The sequence below is a fragment of the Coenobita brevimanus genome, chromosome 26 (assembly GCF_032717465.1).
Source record: "Coenobita brevimanus isolate Jiangsu-jjx chromosome 26, ASM3271746v2, whole genome shotgun sequence".
NCBI classification, from domain to species: Eukaryota; Metazoa; Arthropoda; class Malacostraca; order Decapoda; family Coenobitidae; genus Coenobita; species Coenobita brevimanus.
Window position 1 is genome coordinate 15,888,153 of NC_136979.1, and position 18,359 is coordinate 15,906,511.

At 41.0% G+C, this 18,359-nt stretch overlaps 1 protein-coding gene across 1 annotated transcript in view; it reads left to right on the forward strand.

Annotated features, from left to right (window-relative positions):
* LOC145394115 (SANT and BTB domain regulator of class switch recombination) overlaps window positions 1-18,084 on the forward strand; it is a 27,144-nt gene extending 9,060 nt beyond the window's left edge. The window contains exons 8-15 of the mRNA XM_080268094.1: window positions 149-259; window positions 2,826-2,916; window positions 5,983-6,159; window positions 11,860-12,009; window positions 12,670-12,763; window positions 16,082-16,298; window positions 17,224-17,371; window positions 17,866-18,084. Coding sequence (XP_080124220.1) covers window positions 149-259; window positions 2,826-2,916; window positions 5,983-6,159; window positions 11,860-12,009; window positions 12,670-12,763; window positions 16,082-16,298; window positions 17,224-17,371; window positions 17,866-18,084 — 1,207 coding nt within the window. The remainder of the gene's footprint in view (window positions 1-148; window positions 260-2,825; window positions 2,917-5,982; window positions 6,160-11,859; window positions 12,010-12,669; window positions 12,764-16,081; window positions 16,299-17,223; window positions 17,372-17,865) is intronic.
* Window positions 18,085-18,359: the final 275 nt, after the last annotated feature.

Below are 18,359 nucleotides of genomic sequence, written 5' to 3' on the forward strand. Positions count from 1 at the left end.
TCTCTCTCTCTCTCTCTCTCTCTCTCTGCCTGTATACTAGTCTATCTATCTGTCTGTATCCTTTTCTCATTCTCAGCTCCACAGTCGCACTCTCTCTCTCTCTCTCTCTCTCTCTCTCTCTCTCTCTCACCTGGTATTATTTTTCCAGGTGTTGTGACTGCGGGAAATTAGTGAGCCGAGCTGTTGAACGTTTGATGACGTGTACACCAGATAATACCATCATCACTAATACCGGCCACGTGTACTATAATCACACCAGGTACAGTATGATCACACCAGGTACTGTATAATCACATCAGGTACTGTATAATGATACCAGGTACTGTATAATCACACCAGGTACTGTATAATCACACCAGGTACTATATAATCACACCAGGTACTATATAATCACACCGGGTACTGTATAATCACACCAGATACTGTATAATCACAGCAGGTACTGTATAATCACACCAGGTACTGTATAATCACACCAGGTACTATATAATCACACCAGGTACTATATAATCACACCAGGTACTGTATAATCACACCAAGAACCGTATAATCACACCAGCTCTCATACGAGTAGAATACCAATCTATCTATCTACTGCCAGACGCCTCAATCCCGTAAGTTGTGGTCACAAACAAATCACCTCTATGTCGCCCTGTCCAACGCCATTTCACTGCCTTGCCCCCAGCGCACACACCCCTCTCTCATATACACATCTCATCCTCGGCCTCCCCCTCCCTCTCCCCCCCTCCACTTTACTCGCATACACTCTCCTTGTCAGCCTCTCGCTCTCCATCCTCTCCACATGGCCAAACCACCCCGTTGTATTTCTATTAACGCTTTCTGTCACATCCACACCACAACCCTCCTTCACTTCCTCATTTGTCAGTCTGTCTGTCCACGTAATTCCACATGCTTCTCTCAAATAACCCATTTCCACTGCTCTCACTCTTGACTTGTGTCCTTCCAACAAGATCCAAGCTTCACTTCCATACGTTAGAGTTGGTATCACAATACTGTCATGCAGCGACTTTTTTATTTTTTTAGTTTTATTTCCATGCTCACTTCTCTGTTCCTTATCACTGCTTTCAAAGAACCAACAACCTTTCTTCCATGTTGTACCCTTTCAAGCACTTCACCCTCTAAACTTCCATCCTTACCCATCACACTACCCAAGTACTTAAACACACTCACATTTTCCATTTCCTCCTCATCCAAGCTCACTGTACATTCACTGACTTCACCTCTCTCTTCACTCTTCCCTATATTCACCTTTAGATTCCATTTCTTACACACTCGCCCAAATTCATTCACCAAGCCTTGCAGCTCCCCTTCGTCTTCATTTAACAACACATTATCACCTGCAAACAACAGTACAGGGAGTTTCCAAACATTACCCTCTCTCATTCGGGTGACTCCAACATCCACTGCCCAGCCTTGTACCTCTTTTATAAACCCATCCATATACAGATTGAACAACCGTGGAGACATGACACATCCTTGTTTCAATCCAATATTCACAGAGAAAAATTCACTATCCACATGCTCTGCAGCCTCAGCCCCCTCATACATACTCTTCAGGACATTCAGCAGCTTTCCGGTTATTCCATATATTCTTAATAATTTCTACAATCCATGTCTATCCACCCTGTCATATGCTTTCTCCATATCCATGAAAGCCGCATACAACGTCTTTCCTTTCTCTAGAATCTTTTTCACTAAAGACCTAAGAATGAATGGCTGATCTACACAGCCTCTTCCCTTCCTAAAGCTTCCCTGTTCTCCAACTAATTCCTCTGTTACTTCCCTAACTTTGTCAATAAGTATCCAGTCATAATTTTCCTGTTACAGTAAGAAGACAAGTGCCCCTATGATTACCACACACTTCTTTTCCCCCCTTTTCCTTTGTACGGGGGAATAATTATACCTGACTTCCAATCCTCCGGAACTCTACCTTCCTCCCAGGCCAATCTGCACATCTTCCATATCCATTCAGTAGAATACCAACCTCATATAATACCAGTACTGCCATACCACCACTAATACCACTTAATTTATACCGTCATTCCAGGTAGAGTATGCTCACACCAGGTCTCATACCACTAGCATACCACATCTTATCATACCACTACTGTCATACCACTACTAGTACCACTTATACCAGCTAATACCAGAATCACTGATATCTGTCATGTGTATTACAATCACACCAGGTATAGTATGATCACACCAGCTCTCATATCACTCGCATACCATCCTCATATAATACCAGTACTGTCATACCACCACTAATACCACTTAATTATACCATCATTTCAGGTAGAGTATGATCACACCAGGCCTCATACCACTAGCATACCACATCTTATCATACCACTACTGTCATACCACCACATATATATACCACTTACTGTATGTGCTATAGAATTCTGACCTATATCTTCTATAGCCATTCATAGCATCGTATAGCACTTACCATTTATTCTAAAGAAGCTCCCTAACACCTTTTCTTTAGCTGTTTATTTTTGTGTAAGGCTGGTTAATATCCTTTTGTACGTTATTTATGCAGAGTATGGCAACATTGGAAGGACTTACGTAACACAGAAGAGGAAAGTAAGGTGTAATAAGCCAGATAAATCGCTTAGGAAGAGGTGTTAGGGGGCTTCCTTACCCAACGAGAAATTAGTAGTAGTTGTAGTAGAGGTAGAAGTAGAATATAGGCAATCAGTTATAGTGCTTATATTTTTAGTGTAGTAACTCTCTCTCTCTCTCTCTCTCTCTCTCTCTCTCTCTCTCTCTCTCTCTCTCTCTCTCTCTCTCTCTCTCAGGGACGGCAACTGGGCCATAACAGAACACGTGAAGCAGCTCAAGGTCGACCTCAAGACCTGGAGGATGGTGTACTGGAGGCTGTGGGGCCAGGTGAGACAGAGAGAGAGACAGAGAGAGACAGAGAGAGGAACGAGAAGTCGTGTGTGTGTGTGTGTGTGTGTGTGTGTGTGTGTGTGTGTGTGTGTGTGTGTGTGTGTGTGTGTGTGTGTCCTTATCTAACTGTCTCTTTACAGGAATGAGTCAAGCCCGTACTGTCCCATTTATTAAACCATTTTTAACATACATATCCTTAAATTTGTGAATAGTTATGGCACACTATTTCATTCGGCAGTGCATTCCACAAATCAATTGCCCTGTTTGGGAAACTGAATTTCCTTGCGCCTTTATAGCCTCTCTTTTTATGTAGTTTTTTTTTTTTTTTTTCAGTGTCCTCTAGCTGATGCTTCCCCATAGGTTATATATTCACTTATGTCTATTTTCTCTTTCCCTGAGATGCATTTATGTAGCATAATCATGTCTCCTCTTTTCCCTCTCTCCTATAGTGTTGACAGATTCAGCTTTTCTAGTCTTTCCTCGTAGCTTAGGTCCCTTACGCTTGGTATCCATCTTGTAGCTGCCCTTTGTACTTTCTCAATCTTATCTATGTATTTATTGAGATGAGTATTCCAAACTACTTATGCATACTCCAGGGTTGGTCTGATGAATGATGTTATTATCTTTTTCAGCATGTCTTCATTTATATATGTGAATGCTATTCTCATATTAGCAAGCAATGTATACAGTACATGTTACGTACCTTCTCACTGATGTGCTCAGCTGGAGGTAGTCTGTTATTGCTAATCACTCCTAGGTCCATCTCCCTGTCTGATAAGTGTAGGGTTGAACTTCCTAACTTATAGTCTAGGTTTGGTCTTTTTTCACTTTTGTCAAACTTAATTACATGGCACTTGTTCACATTAAATTCCATTTGACATTTATTGCTCCATTCATGAAGCTTATTTAATTCTTGTAGCTCTTTACAAGAATCTGCATTAATTTTTGCATCCTCAGCAAACATATCTACATAGCTTTCATTTCCAATGTTGCTACCTATATCAATTATATACACTAAAAACATAATTGGTGCCAGCACTGAGCCCTGTGGAACTCCGCTAGTAACTTCCCTCCATGATGAGTAATTTCCCCTTAGTACTGTTCTCATTTCCCTTTTTTTGAGAAACTCTTGCATCCAACAATAAAGTTTGTCTCGGATTCCTCCTTGATGGTACAGTTTCCATAAAAGTCTTGGGTGCGGTACTCTGTGAAATGCTTTCTTGAAATCTAAATACTGTAGATACTGTCCACCCACACTTCTCTTTTCTGTAATGTTTCTGTAATTCTATCATGGAAGCTTAATAGATTAGTAACACATGATTTTCGCTTTCTACAACCGAACTGTCTTTCTTTTATCATACTGTGTTCTTCTAGATAGTTTACCCAAACTTTTCTTATCAGCTCTTCTAGTATCTTACAACACTGGTCGGTGATACTGGTCGGTAGTTGAGTGGAATCTGTCTATTCCCTTTCTTGAATAGGGGAATAATGTTTGCATTCTTCCAAATATCAGTTACTTTACCTTGACCTAAGGATTCCTTGAATGTTCAATATAATGGTCTGCTTAACTCTTCTGCACTTTCATGTAGCACCCAACCTGAACTTTCGTCAGTACTATATGCTTTTCCTTTGTCTAATTTACTTAATTCTTCCTGTACTTCTTTTTCTGATATTTGTATATCTGGTAACATGTTTTGGCATGCGTGTTCCATATCATCTTTCAAAATTATTTTCTTCTGTAAAAACTGATTGGAAATTTTTATTTAGTGCTTCACAAATATCTTTCTCTTGTGTATAGATGATCCCCTCGTCCGTAATGGATTGTATTTTATCTTTAACTTTGGTTTTGCTTCGGATGTAACTGTAAAGGAGCTTAGGTTGATCACTACTTTTATTTGTAATGTCATCCTCAAACTGTCTTTGAGCTTCTCATTTTATCCTTGTATAATTTTTTCTTGCCTGTTTATAGTTGTTTTATGCCCTCTCACCATTGTGTCGCTTGTGTCTATTCCACAGCAAATATCTTCTTTCTTTTTATTTTTACATTCAGTATTAAACCATTTCTTTATTTTCATTTATGTTTCATTGTCCAGAGTAATGTAATTTTGGACTTCTATTTCATAAAAATCACAGAATTTTCCATATATAACATTTAAATCATGTCCTCTAAGCTCCTTTTCCCAGTCGGTTTCAAAGTTCTTTAGATCATGGCAATTGCCCTTTTTGTAGTTTAGGCTCTTTTTGTAACTCTCAATACTGTTAACTGTATCATATGCAATCATTTGCAATTTAATACTGCATGGTCGCTTGCAATCCTCTTAAACTCTGAAATGTACTTTCTGCCAGGTCTTCATATACACCTAAATGTTTGTTTTGGGTGGCATGTATTAATTTGCCACAACTACTTTCCTTTCAGATGTGTTATTCTCTACTGCAATCAGTTCAAAAACAGCATCACTTCATTATCAGAGAAAACAGCACCGCCTCACCCATGTGTGTGTGTGTGTGTGTGTGTGTGTGTGTGTGTGTGTGTGTGTGTGTGTGTGTGTGTGTGAGTGTGTGTGTGTGTGTGATCATCCACATCCATGCACACTTTCATAAGTTCGCCATTTGCCTATATTTTTCCCCTCTTATCTTGCCTCACCCATGCCTAGCCCTACCTCATCCCTGCCTAACCCTGTCTTCTTTTCTCTTCTCTGACTAACCGTGCCTTCCCTTGGTTGTCCTCTGCCTCACCCTGCCTCTCAATAGGTCTACATCTACCCTTGTTCAACTGCGGTGCTGTTTTCCCTGATAATGAAGTGAAGCTGTTTTGAACCTAATCTTGATGTCTTCCCTTTCCTATTCCCTACCTTCCCTACCTCCCTCATTCCTAACTCTGCCTAACTCTACTGCTCCTGCCTCTCCACATGTCCATTTCGTCCCCTGTTCGACCTGCGGTGCTGCTTTCCCTGGTCATAAAATGAAACTGTTTCGAACTTATTATCTAAACATCTCCTCTCCTGCATTCTACCTCACTGCTGCCTCTCCTCTGCCTGACCGTGCCTCTCTCCCTCTCCACAGGTACACTTCCTCCCCTGTTCGACCTGCGGTGCTGTATTTCCTGGAAGCGAGATGAAACTATGTCGAACGCACCCTCTCGATGCCTCGGCTTGTGAGCTGGACCATCCTCTGGTTACGCATACGCACCAGTGTTGTGGCGCAAGGGCTTTACGCTTCTCTCCACTCCCCGTTAGGAATGTTAGTACTCTATTTGGACTAGCTATTTAATTACTTATCTTTCTATCTATCTACCTGTCTATCTATCCATCCAATTAAATGTTTATCTTTGTTTGTTTATCCATCCTTACCCAGCCGCTTTGTGAAACGGACCTCTCCAATACGCGTTCGAAATGTTAGTATATTACTTGTACTATCCCGTTTGCCTATCTATCTAACTGGTGAAACCAAGCCTTATTCTTTCCACTACCAACTAAAAATGTTAGCACATTATTTTCCCTATCTATCTATCCACATATCTGTCTATGTATCTATGTATCTGTTTTGTGAAACCAGAACCTTATGCTTCTCTCCTCTATCCACTGAGAATGTTAGCATATTATTTTTACTGTCTGTCTACCTGTCTATCTATGCATCTACCTATCTATCTATCTGTCTATCTCTGTTCATCCCAACCTACCTATTTTATGAACAGGAATGTTATTACACTACTTTTACTACCTTTCTATTTATATTTCCAGAGGAGTAGACTGTAGCACCAGTGCAGCAGGGCAGTACTCCCAGGTGGATGGAAAGCTGATGACAGGGAGAGCTGGAGCTCTCGTTTCATCAGCCCTCGGGACTAGTTCCTGACCATCCCCCTTCGCTGAACTTTTTCAGTGTTTCAGTAACACAGAGAGTAGGCCAGCATGCTCTCCAATACAAGTTTCTCTAACTCTCAACACCAGTCTACATGCACAGTACACATTACACTTCCGTTTCAAAATTTAAAAAAAAAAAAATATGGCACAAAATAACCAGGCCTTGAAATCCCCAAGGGGGGGAGGCATAAATGCCTCCATCCACCCTTTTCCTGGTGACGATTCAACGAGATGCCTGGAACCACTGTCTGACTCACTTCTTCATTTCTGCAACATTCTCGGCCTTTCCTCTAACTTTCTCTCTGTCAAGCACCGCCTCTTCTCCTCTAAATCTCACCTCTTCCTGGCAGAGACTCAGCTGTCTGTGGCAACTGACAGCAGACACTTTTCTGTTTCCTCTTAGTTTCTCGACACTCATTTCAAAGCCAAAGGTGGCTGTTGTGTATATGTACTCAACGACTTATCTTGCTCTCATGTTCCTGAACTTGATTCTGCTGAATTCTCTACTGTCTGGCTTCGGCTTTCCTGTCATTCTCTGACTAAATATATCTGCGCTGTTATCTATTATCTATTAATTCAACTGACTGAAAATTTTTTTGACTATCTTACTTCTATGATGGAACACATTCTGTCCATTTCTCCTTTCTCTGAAATCTCCATTCTAGGAGATTTCAATGTTCATCACCACCTTTGGCTCTCCTCTCCTTTCACTGATCCACCTGGTGAACAAGCCTAGATCTTTTCTATCCTTAATGACCAAGAGCAGCTTGTACAGCACCCCACCTGTATCCCTGACCACCTTGGAGAGGGCTCCAACATACTTGACCTCTTCCTTACAACTAATCCTTCTGCTTATACTGTTAATCTTCCCTCTCCGTTGGGCTCCTCCGATCACAACCTTATTACCTTGACCTGTCCCATCGCTCTGGTACGGCCTGTGGACCCTCCAAAGGAAAGCTGACTGTGACCCTTGGGAGCTGCGGACTGGGAGGCCCTCAGGGAGTACTTCTTTGATTTTCCCTGGAATGATTATTGCTTCCATGGCCGAGAGCCACCTGAGTGTTCTTTGTGCATTACGGAGGTTATCCTCTCGGGCATGGAAGCATACATTCCCTTCTCATATCCTTTGACTAATGCAAGAAAGCCTTGGTTTAATCACGTGTGTTCTAATGCTGTCTGCAACAAAGAGAGGGCCTATAAAAGGTACCAGAGCCAACTCAGCCCTGAATTACATCTTGTTTGTTTCTGCCCAGAATTGTGCTAAGTCTGTTCTTCGCTCTGCTAAAAATAATTTCATCCGTACTAAATGCTCTCAACTCTCCAACTCAAATTCTTCCCTCTCCTTCTGGCACCCTGCCAAAAACCTTTCTAACAACTTTACCTCATCATCCTTCCCTCCTCTTTTCTGCTCTGATGGAGCTGTAGCTATTTCTTTAACTCATAAAGCAGATCTCTTCACTCAGATTTTCTCCTCCACTCTAGACGATTCCGGTGCTGTCCGTCCATCACTTCTTCCCTCTGACTTCCTCATGCCTGATATTAAAATTTCTTCAGCTGATGTATTTTCTGCCATCACTGGCCTACTAACAAGGCATATGGACCTGATGGAGTCCCTCCTGTTGTCCTCAAGAACTATGCTTCTGTGCTTACACCCTGCCTAGGTAAACTCTTTTTCCTTTATCTTTCATCCTGTACCTTTCCTTCTTGCAGGAAGTTTGCTCTCATTCAGCCAGTCCCAAAGAAGAATGACCATTCCCAACCCTCTAACTATCGTTCAATTGGTTTAACATCTTGTGTCTCATAAGTTTTTGAGTCAATTCTTAACATAAAAATTTTAAAGCATCTTTTCTATCGCAACATTCTTGCTGATCGTCAGTATGGGTTCCGTCAGGGACGCTGAACTGGCGATCTTCACACCTACCTTTCAGACTCCTGGTCATCCTCCTTTCGGGACTTTGACAAAAGCTTTGCTATTGCACTTGACATCTCAAAGGCTTTTGATCGAGTCTGGCATAAATCTTTAATTCCCAAACTGCCCTCTTTCGGTTTCTGTCCCTCTATCCGTGCCTTCGTCTATAGCTTCCTTTCTGGTCGTTCTATAGCCGCTGTTGTAGACGGCCATCGTTCTTCTCTTAGATCTATCAACAGCGGTGTTCCTCAGGGCTCTGTCCTGTCACCAACTCTCTTCCTTTTATTCATCAATGATCTTCTAAGCTGTACATCTAACCCTATCCACTCGTATGCTGATGTTTCCACCCTTCACCTTTCCATTCGCTTTCCGCAACGTCCATGACAGCAGTTACATCAACAAACAAGGGATGAGGCTATGGCACACCTAATGTCTGTCTTGGCTCGTATCTCTGACTGGGGTAAAAATAATCTTGTTGTTTTTAGTGCATCAAAAACTCAGTTTTTACACCTACCAACCCGACACAGTCTTCCACAGGAGTACCCACTAATGTTTAATAATATTCAGCTTAATCCTACATCATCCTTGAACATGCTTGGGGTTTCATTCACTTGGGACTTATCTTGGAAAGATCATACCACATCTCTTGTAAAATCTGCTTCCAAGAGATTTGGGTGTGCTAAGCGGACTCAGTGCCTTCTTTACCCCTGTACAGTTGTTGACTTTGTACACGGGTTTTATTTGCCCCTGTGTAGAGTACAACTCTCATGTGTGGGGAGGCTCCCCACATACAGCTCTTCTCAATAGGGTGGAGTCAGAGGCTTTTCATCTCATTAACTCTCCTTCTCTTGCTGGCTCCCTTCAACCTCTGTCTCTTCGCCGCACTGTTGCATCTTTATCTCTTTTCTATACCTACTTCAATGATCACTGCTCCTCTGAATTGCCTGCTTGCATCCCTCCACCTCTACGATGGGTGTGTAGCACCTGTTTAGCAACAAACTCTCATCCCTCTTCTCTCTAATGCAAGAGTTAACTGTTACTCCCACTCCTTCATTTATGCAATAGGTCAACTCTGGAACTGTCACACTCTTTATTTCCTGCTTCCTGTGATCTCCAGTCTTTCAAAAGCAATGTGTTCAGTCATCTCGAAATGAACGGATCTTGAATTTGGCTGTCTATTGTATTGTTTTTTTTTTTCTTTTTTTTCGGAAGGAACGGTTTGAGGGCTCCTGGCCTTTGGTTCCTTCTTTCTTGCATAAGAAAATAAAAAATAAATCTATGTGTTATCTTTCTGGCGCTGACGAGGGGCCTATGCGTGGTGGCCTATGCGTGGTGGCACTGTGCACCCTAAGTGGAGCAGCTGCAGCGTCCACCCGGGAGCCAAACCCCCTCATATTTCCCAGCACCTCGCCGTGGGAAAGACACAGATAAGCACAAAGGGAACAAAGGAATGAACTGGCCTTACATTTTAACAGTCGACTGTTTCAAGGGTCGCTGGTTCGATTATCTGTCTGTGTGCTATCCTTTTCTTGTCCGTCCTGCAAATAAATCAGAGTTAAAAGACACCGTGAGTATTGGTTTATGCTACTTTTGTCCATGATGGAGAGAGAGAGAGAGAGAGAGAGAGAGAGAGAGAGAGAGAGAGAGAACCACATGTATTTGTTCACATGTGGTATGTGTGCGTGTATATATATATATATATATATATATATATATATATATATATATATATATATATATATATATATATATATATATATATATATATATATATAAGCTTAGATTTTCTCTTTCCAGAAGCTAAGTCCCTATCCAGGACCCCTCGAACTTTTAATCTAACCTAAACTAATCCAGTCTAATCTAACAAAATCTAATCTAACCATATCTAATCTAACTTAATCTAATCTAACTTAATCTAATCTAATCTAATCTAACCTAATCTGACCTAACCTAACCAGACATAACCCAGCCTAACAACCCAACCCAACCAACAGTAATCTTATCTAATCTAACCTAACCAAACCAAACCTAACATAACCTAATCTAATCTAATCTGATCTAACCTAACCCAACCCAACCTAATCTAACCCAACCCATCCTAACACAACCTAATCTAATCTAATCAAATATAACCTTGTATAACCTAATCTAATCTAATCAAATATAACCTTGTATAACCTAATCTAATCTAATCAAATATAACCTTGTATAACCTAATCTAATCTAATCAAATATAACCTTGTATAACCTAATCTAATCTAATCAAATATAACCTTGTATAACCTAATCTAATCTAATCAAATATAACCTTGTATAACCTAATCTAATCTAATCAAATATAACCTTGTATAACCTAATCTAATCTAATCAAATATAACCTTGTATAACCTAATCTAATCTAATCAAATATAACCTTGTATAACCTAATCTAATCTAATCAAATATAACCTTGTATAACCTAATCTAATCTAATCAAATATAACCTTGTATAACCTAATCTAATCTAATCAAATATAACCTTGTATAACCTAATCTAATCTAATCAAATATAACCTTGTATAACCTAATCTAATCTAATCAAATATAACCTTGTATAACCTAATCTAATCTAATCAAATATAACCTTGTATAACCTAATCTAATCTAATCAAATATAACCTTGTATAACCTAATCTAATCTAATCAAATATAACCTTGTATAACCTAATCTAATCTAATCAAATATAACCTTGTATAACCTAATCTAATCTAATCAAATATAACCTTGTATAACCTAATCTAATCTAATCAAATATAACCTTGTATAACCTAATCTAATCTAATCAAATATAACCTTGTATAACCTAGCCCAACCCAACCCAACCTAATCTAACCAAATTCAAATCCAACCTAACCCAACCTAACTTAACCTAATTTAATCTAACATAACCAAATTCAACCCAGTCTAATTTAACCTAACCTGATCTGATCTAACACCTCTTACGGAACATACAATACGGGAGAGAGAGAGAGAGAGAGAGAGAGAGAGAGAGAGAGAGAGAGAGAGAGTGAGAGAGAGAGAAGAGAGATGCATATAAGTTTACAATTGCTCTCTCTAAAAACAACGTCCCAGTCAAAGTCTCTCTAACTCTTCCTAATCTAATCTAATCTAACACCATTCTGACCTTGCAGGGGTGTCAGGTCACGGAACATACAGTCCAATTAAGTCCTTCCGAAGACCTGATGACCTGGGGACCCGTGCCGCTGATATACGATGACCTTTTGACCTACCAAGTACTCATTTGTGTTGACCCTCCATCGTATATCGAACCGGAGGATAAGGTGGGTTTGGGAGAGCCGAGAAAAATAGTAGTAGTAGTAGTAGTAGCAGTAGTAGTAGTAGTAGTAGTAGTAGTAGCAGTAGCAGTAGAAGTTGTAGTAGTAGTAGTAGTAGTAGTAGTAGCAGTAGCAGTAGAAGTTGTAGTGGTAGTAGTAGAAGAAGTAGTGTTAGTAGCAGAGGTAGTATTAGTAGTCAAAAAAATAATGATAATAACAACAACAACAATGATGATATTGGTAATAATAATAATAATAATAATGATAATAACTGTAGTAGTAGCTGTACTGATAGTAGTGGTAGTAACACAGATAATGTAGAATGATGATGATGATGCTATTATTATATTATTATTATTATTATTATTATTATTATTATTATTATTATTATATTATTATTATTATTATTATTATTATTATTATTATTATTATTATTATTATTATTATTATTATTATTATTATTATTATTATTATTATTATTATTATTATTATTATTATTATATTATTATTATTATTATTATTATTATTATTATTATTATATTATTATTATTATTATTATTATTATATTATTATTATTATCATTATATTATTATTATTATTATTATATTATTATTATTATTATTATTATTATTATTATCATCATCATCATCATCATCATTATTGCAGGGCGTTCTTTGGGCAGGGGTACCATTAATACCAACGAACAGAAGTGACCGCAGTCTACTGGACCGGTCTTGGCTCAACCACCACCACCATCACGGTCAGTTGCACTTCCTCGTGACTCGCATAATATTCTGGTGTTCATCTATCACTCACATACTCTCTTCTAGTCAGTCTCTCATCCTGCATCCCTCCATCTCATCCTTGGTCTCCCCCTCCCCTTCCACCTCACCCACATACACTCTTCTAGTCGGTAGAGTACTTCAATCTATCTATCTATCTATTGCCAGACGCCTTAATCCCATAAGGGGTGGCCGCAAACGAATCGCCTCCACGTCGCCCTGTCCCCCGCCATTTCACTGCCCTGCTCCGAGCTCACACCCTCATCCCTCATATACCTCTTCACTCCATCCGTCCACCTCATCCTCGGCCGCCCCCTCCCTCTCTCCCCCTCCACCTCACTCACATACACTCTCTTCGTCAGTCTCTCACTCTCCATCCTCTCCACATGGCCAAACCACCCCAATGTGTTTCTCCTAACGTTTCCTATCCATCCACACCACAATGTTCCTTCACATCCTCATTTGTTTATCTGTCTCTCCATGTGACTTCACAGGCTCCTCTTAAATAACTCATTTCCACTGTTCTCACTCTTGACTTCAGTCCCTCCAACAAGGTCCAAGCTTCACTTCCATACGTTAGAGTTGATATCACAATATTGTCATGTAGTAACTTTTTCACTTCCATGCTCACTTCCCTGTTTCTTATCACTGCTTTCAAGGAACCAGCAACCTTTCTTCCTTGTTGTACCCTGTCAAGCACTTCACCCTCCAAACTTCCATCCTTACTCATCGCACTACCCAAGAACTTAAACGTACTCACATTTTCCATTTCCTCACCATCCAACCTCACTGTACAGTCGTCAGCACAAATTCGCTGCAAGCCTGCTTATTTGATGTGGGTCGTTTTGTCTGGCAACAGTGTATGGGAACTAGTTGCCACAGAGGCTTTTAAACGCCTTAAAAATATGTTTGTAAGAATTAGTACTATAAATAGCCCAGATTGAAATAGTCTTTACATCTGATTAGCATAAAAATGTGCGAAAGACGACAGAAAAATGTCGAATGATGAAACTTCCGCTCTCTCCCCCGTACCCCCCAACCGGATGATCCTCCCCAGCCTACCTCTCACCACACCTCACCCCCTGCTCTCCTTCTCCACTCCCCTCTATCCTTACCCTGCTTACCTCATTATTTTTTATTCACCGCGCTAACCTACGTAATTAACCGCACTCTTCTCTATTTCTCGTCATTTCCTGTAACCTTTTTGTTTCCCTACATTCGTGAGATTCTTGCCATGCCACAGCCCTTTCACTCACTCCTTACTCCAAACATGATGCAGTAGTTCGAAACATTATTGGTTCTGATACTGCTTCATGAATCAGTGAACAGTATGAGGAGAATGAGAACATTTTCCTAGGGAAGAGAGAGGGCGAGAAGTAGGAGGAATGGGCACAAATGTTTTACTTACGCCTACTGAAATAATAGCCACCGACTGCCAGGCTCACTCAAACAAACACTAGTAAGGAATACATCACAAGAACGAGGCCTCAATGCTCCTATATCTTCTGGCTGTGGATAGTGACAAAGGGTGGAGAAAAGAAAGACAACTGGAATAAAAGAAGTGGGAAGGAGACGGGGAGGGTGAGGATGGGACCCGAACAGGAAGGGATATTAATAATTAGCCTTGGATATGGTTGGCAGTATTGCGAGCAATTGGCAATAGGGCAGACTAGGTTTAGTAAACAGTCAAGAGAGAATTGCGATGCGCCAGTGGAGTTAGTGCCGTTGATAAACGAATGAAGGTAGAGAGGATGAGGAGAGGAGTCAGTGGAGAGGCAAGAAAGTGAGTGGGGGTAGGAGGGAGAGGGAGCGGTAGGGGGGACATCAGGAGGAGTAATGGGGAAAGAGGGGAAGGGAGCTTAGACACGGTTATAATGAGGAATACCGGAGTATTACGCTCATTCGTCATTCCATAACATTCTTCTGTCAGCTCTTGCACTTTTTTATATTAATCAAATACGGTATACAGAATATTGTACTCTAGGCAGTCACTAGTACCACTTCTTAAAAACACGTTTTAAAGTATATAAAAGTCTGTGTGGCAACTAGTCCCCTTACACTGTTGCCAGACAAAAGGGCTCACACCACACGAGTAGACTTGCAGCGAATTTATGCTGACGACTGTACATTCAGTGACCACTTCTCTGGAGGATCATAACTTTACTCTTCCCTTCATTCACATTTAGATTTAGTTTCCAACACACTTTCCCAGACTCATCCACCAAGCCTTGCAGCTCCCCTTCGTCTTCGCTTAACAAGGGGTGTAATGTTCGGGATAAATCACTACGTAAGAGGTGTTGCGAAGCTCTTAATCCCCCAATACAACCCCACCTGACTTAATGAACTTCCTGGGGTGTAATACTCAGGATAAATTGCTACGGAAACAATGCTAGGATACCTCTACATAAACTACTCTTCTGGTGAATGCGAGTCACAAGCCGGGAGTAGATTGGGTTTGGTTGAAAGAGGCGCCTCTACCACATCTGCCACAGCGAGTACCACAGTGGCGAGCAGTGCATAAATCGCCAAGGGACAGGCGCTACGAAACCTCTAAACTAACTTGTGTACAGGCGGGAGAGGAGAGAGAACTTCTGGGGGGGTAATAGGACAATTGCTCATGGGCCCTTCGGGCCCCTCGCACTTGCACCTGCGGAGGGCTCTTGCTCTGCGCGCTCGCTTTCTCGTGCTTCGCACTCGTTTCCTCGTGCTTCTCATTCGCTAGATCTTGCTCACTCGTTTCCTTGCGCTTCACGCACGCGTTGCGATCATTTCCGGTAATCTGAGTCACGTTTATGTGCTGTTCTAGTCTAACGTTGTAACTATCGGCCGTTTATGTGCTGTTCTAGTCCAACGTTGTCACTTTGATCCAGCTAACAAATTAATCGTGTTATTTGCAGCTTCGGGAATGGAACCCAAGTTGTCCGAACTTAAGTCCGAAATACGCACACAGACACACGGCTATTGGTATAGCATATTTTAGTTGTAGCTGTGGGCAAAACATTCTACGGAGATCCTATACCAGGTGCTGGGAGTGGCGTTTTTTGGTCAAAATGTGATCGCTCATTAAATATAGTAAAACTTTTTCAATCGTGATGGGACCAAGTTTTTTCACATCAGCGAATTTTGTGCGATTTTTGTGCCAATTTTGGTGCAGTTTGAATGTATAGTTTTGGCTGCCCAAAATACTGTACACACACATACACACACACACACACACACACACACAAGCTAGTGCTATAGTATATTAGATAAATCACTACAGAACATGCACTACAACTAAATCCACTCCTCTACAGGTGATCGCGAAGTTCAAGCCGGGAGTAGACCGGGTGTGGTAGATAGCGGCCCCTCTACCACAACTACCACATCTACCACAGTGGTGACCAGTGTGGGAGTGAGTAGCGAGAGTTCTTCCGACGAGGAGGAGGGTGGAGGTCGACCTCGAATAAGTTCAAGGTTGAGAGCAACATTGCTGCGGCGTGCTACTAGGGCAAGACGTGCTGTGGCTTGCGAGTAAGGTTTAGTATTACTTTACCTTCATCTAATCAAATTTAATCTAATCTAACCTTACACAACTAAATCTAACCTAATCTAAACTAATCTAACAATCTAATCTAGGCTAGAGTGATGGCTGTTATTTTTACCTAACCTGGCCTAATATAACCTCATAATTGGGCTTGGATAACCTCTCTCTCTGTCTCTGTCTGTCTGTTTGTCTGTCACAAAAAATGAGATAAATATTTGTGTGTGCCTTAGGGTAATGGCGGAACCGAGCGTGCGTTGAGGTGGAAGGAGATATCAGACATTATCGTAGTGTTGTGTTTGTTATGGTTACGAGGTCATGCTAGTGTTGTTTTTGCTTTTTGCTAGAAATTTCAATATAAACTCCTTTGGGGCATGGTATTCTCTAGGATCTTAGAGCGTCCCTTTGTGCATCTCGCACTGAATGGCGGCCTCCTGTGTGTTTGTTATGGTTACATAATGATAGCTTTGTGTTTGATTTTTGCGAGAAATCAGAATACAGATTCTTTGGGGCACGGTTACCTCCAGGATCTTAGAGCGCCCCATTGTGATTCTAACACCGAATGGCGGCCTCTGTGTTTGTTGCGGTTACCTCATGGTAGCGTTGTGTTTGCTGCGAGAAATTGGGATACAGACTCCTTGGAACATGGAATTCTCCAAGATCTTACAGCGTCCCGCTATGCCAGCGTTGTTTGTTGTGGTTATGAAGGGTGTGTTTTTTTAAAATGTTTTTTGCGATATTTTTGCCAAGATTTTAGGATAAAACACGTTGGGACATGACATTCTTCAGGATCTTGGTGTCCCATTTTGCTAGTGATGTGTTTTTTGTGGTTACAAATGTCTTTTTCATATACGACAAAAGTTTTTTGAACGCTGTATGATACAAATGAGTTTTTTTAATTTTTATTGCTCATAGGGTAATGGCTGAGCCGAGTCTGCGTTGGGATGCAGGGAGATCAACGCGGCACAACCAGGATGCGCAACGCGAGCGAGAAAGCAGAGTATTGCGAGACCTAACAGCCTGGCTCTCCCTGGCTGCACCAAACACACAGGACTCTGGACAGGTGAGAATTGTTGCCTTATATTCTACGGTATATCTATCTTCTTTACATTCATCGTTATCTTCTGCTTTCTACTTTATCTTCTGTCTTAGCAACACTTGTGCACTTTTTTTTTTTTTACATAAACAAACACTGATATGAGTAATTTCGTTCATAAAGGCATTCTAAGACGGCATCCATCTTCTTTGCTTAGGAAAAGGTGTTAGGTAACTTTGGCGATATGGGATGGATTTATGTAACACAGAATAGGGCAGTATGGTGCAACAAGCATAATAAATCACATAGGAAAAAACTCTTGGACATTAATCTGTTTCTTTTACCAGGGCGCACAGCAACCAAGGGGGCTGTCCTCAGTGCCGACAAGACTATGCCAGTGGACTGTACCTGGGATATATTATCATTTGTTTCCCCTTCCTCTGTTCATCCTTAAGAGAAATCCTTGTACTTCCTAACAGATCTATTTCTGTTTCTTTCTTCTTTTTTTTTTTTTTTTTCAGGGTGCACAGCGACCAAGGGGGCGTCCTCAGCGCCGACAAGACTGCTCTGGCGGACCAGACCCGGGAATTTATTATCGGCTCGAGGCGGAATTTCGAGAAAAACATGGCAGTCACTCCCACAGTCATAGTAGTAGCGGCACGTTTAGAGCTAAAGTTCAGGCCATTTCTAGAATCAAGATGAGGCTTAGACATAGAGCTGCTTTCTCTGCATCGCGCTGAAGATGATGCTTGTCATGAAGAGACTGTGGAAAGGAAATTAGAGAGAAATACGGCAGTTACTCCCACAATCACAGCAGCAGCAAGATGTTTAGAGCCAAAGTTCAGGCCATTTCTAGAATAGAGATGAGACTTAGAGCTGTTTTCTATGCATCACACTGAAGATTGTGCTAAGTGAGGTTCAGTCTGGTATGGTTCATTCAAGCTACTTAGGTCTAGGTCAATAAACCAAGCCTAACCGGGTCATTCTAGATCTACCAATGTCCAGTTTTAGGTAT